Raw genomic sequence first — 2,693 nt, 5'->3', positions numbered from 1 at the left:
CTCGCCGTCTTGGGAGAGATGCATGTGGAATGTGGGAAAGAAGAAGTCACCCACCTAAGCCGACGTCTTCATTGGCTCAATGTTGGTGATCACTAATGCTACAAATACTGTGGTTGTATTGACCATACATATGACAACATTCTAAACAACACAGGATAACACAACGAACAACAGTAAAAGCTGGAGCGTCCCGCGAACGGAGTGCGTGGGCTGTGACTCCCACACTTTCCCTGCCCCTGGCCAGCCCCTCCTAAGCGCCTATGTGCTTTCCGGGTCAACACTGCAGAATGACCTGGCCAGACGTAGCCAATAGGTGTGGTCCTAAACAGCTGGGACCACACTTCCTGGCTCGTTCTTCTTCAGGTGGGGAGTTTTTCTGACCTTCCACTTTGGAAAGAGCAGGACTTGCTTAAAACTGAGTGCCGGCCAGCCCATACCCCCTGAAATAGATCAAGGGACTCATCACAGCCACTGCTCAAGTATTGGGAAGAGACATGACACCAGTGCACAAGTGCATTCTGAACCATAATGACAAGCAGGAAGCAAGAAAGCCACCTGTCTCTTTAGAACGTACTTTCCCTCAGGCCTGGGGCTCAGTGGAAAGAGACAGGAAGGTTCCGGCTGGCCTTCCAGCCCCTAGAGCTGCCCAGCCTAGCCCTGGCAGATGCGAATCACCCCAGGAAAGGAGAGAGGAAAGAAGCCTTCCCCAGAACTCACCGTTCCTCATTCCAAACATCTTGTAAGTCCCAGGGGCACTGAAAGAGTTTGTCCGCAGCCAAACACAACTTCCTGTTTCTAAGAAAGGGAAGAAAAAAAATAGTTGAAAGGGTTTTTGGACACTGGAGATTTCAAGTTTCTGTAAACGCGAATGAATCAGACACATGTGGAATGAATTGCTCCGGAAGTAAGAAAAGATGCTGTGAGTTCGTCTTGCTGGACCAGAAAATAGGAAAAGGGTATCTGGGAGGGGAGGTGTGTCAGAGGCTGCAAGGAGAGAGGCCGTGTGGACATGGGATGGAAGAGAGGGTCCCATTGGTGACAAGGTTCAATGAGGCTGCCCTGAAGCCACGTCCTGAAGCTGCTCGTTACTCAGAACTGCTCCACCTATGAAGTCCTACATCAAATCTCCTCCTCCCCAACCACAACCTCCCATCTTCCCAGATCTTTCCCATAATGCATCCTTCCCCGTGCCCTGACCGCCTCCACACATGTCCTTCCCCCATCCATCTTTCCTGCTCCTCTGTCTCCAGCTCTTTCCCTGAGCTGCTTGGACTCCACGTTCAGCACCTCCACCTCAATCTCGCCAGTGTTCTCAGTGCCCTTGCCGCACTGACTCTCTGTCTGCTCAGCAGGCAGAGCGTCACAGGGCACCCATTCCCCTCTCCCCACCTCTCACCTCTCAGTCATCCTGCTACAAGCAGATCCACACGCCGGGGGAATCCCAGCCCTGAGCACACTGGTGCCACCATAAAGTTACAGTGTTTGATGGCAACTGTCCAGCAACCCGAGCAGACCCCCTCTCAGCTCTACCGCTGGGCCTCCACAGAACTATTCTGCGCTTCCCATGCTCCTCCAGCTCATCGCCCGGCTACACTTCACTGTGAGTAAACAAACTCACCTCCACTGCTAAGTGGAGCCCAGTACCGTATCTCTTGTCATGGAAGGGAGAGAGGACACCAGCTCACCATTAACAGGCCGCGTATAGACACGAGTCTAGAGGAACATTAGAACTCTCCCTTATTTTGGATTCAACAGGCATGATTCAATCTCTGTCAAGTCCATAGGTGAGTGAAGACGCAGAAGATAACTCCTCCCCTGATTAAATTAATCCTCCAGCTCTCTGAAGGGCACAGTACATCATGAGGTTTAAACACCTAGGTCCAAAAAAAAAGAAAAAAAAAGAAAAATATTCCAGGCACAGTAACTCATGCCTGGAATCCCAGCATCTAGGGAGGCTGAGGCAGGCAAATCACTTGAGGCCAAGAGTTTGAGACCAGCCCAGACAGCATGGTAAGACCTTGTTTCTATAAAACATATAAAAAAACTTAGCCAGGGCTGTTCCAGCTACCCAGGAGGCTGAGGTGGCAGGATCACCTGAGCCCGGGGAGGTCGAGGCTGCAGTGAGCTGTGAGCCTACCACTGCACTTCAGCCTGGGTGACAGAGCCAGACCCCTTCTCAAAAGTGAATAAATAAATACGCACCCAGGCTCCCTCGCAGCCCAGCTTCTCCACCTCATCTTCCTTATTGGCCCCTCGGTTTCCACCACTGCTCGGAGTCCTGGGTGTGGCCCTGACATGGTCTGTCAGTCCCTCAGCTCTTTCTCGTTCCACTGTTAGATGGAGATGGCTCTTCAGATCCCAAAGGTGGGTGAGGGGAAGGGGGAAAAGCTCTCACAAGGACAGGACCAAGGACAGCATACCCAAGAGAGTAGGCTTTGCACGGTGCTAACTGTGGCCTCCTGCTAGCTTATCTCTGGTGCATTAGGATGTGAAAAAATGTCTCCCTCTTCTCCATCTGGAGTTACATTACTGAAAGCCTAGCCTACAAATGTGCCAGATCTCGGGAAGCAGGACAGGGTGAGGGAAAAAAAAAAACCCCACAAGAAAATGAAATCGTAATTTTAAAAACGCTGTTCATTTCTTACCACCAATCCTGAAATCTTGCTGGTAGCTACAGATGCGACTCAATTTAC

The 2,693-nt window shown here is 51.1% G+C and overlaps 1 protein-coding gene across 1 annotated transcript in view; it reads right to left on the bottom strand.

The window, feature by feature from the left end:
- The window catches only part of LOC129478600 (uncharacterized), an 88,552-nt gene that overhangs the window by 3,217 nt on the left and 82,642 nt on the right, over positions 1-2,693 (bottom strand). The window contains exons 10-11 of the mRNA XM_063636656.1: positions 718-795; positions 342-357 (exon numbers count right to left, since the gene is read on the bottom strand). Coding sequence (XP_063492726.1) covers positions 342-357; positions 718-795 — 94 coding nt within the window. The remainder of the gene's footprint in view (positions 1-341; positions 358-717; positions 796-2,693) is intronic.

This window comes from Symphalangus syndactylus, chromosome 3 (assembly GCF_028878055.3).
Source record: "Symphalangus syndactylus isolate Jambi chromosome 3, NHGRI_mSymSyn1-v2.1_pri, whole genome shotgun sequence".
NCBI classification, from domain to species: domain Eukaryota; kingdom Metazoa; phylum Chordata; class Mammalia; order Primates; family Hylobatidae; genus Symphalangus; species Symphalangus syndactylus.
Note: the sequence above shows the minus strand (reverse complement) of the source record. Positions and strands in the feature narration are given on the sequence as shown.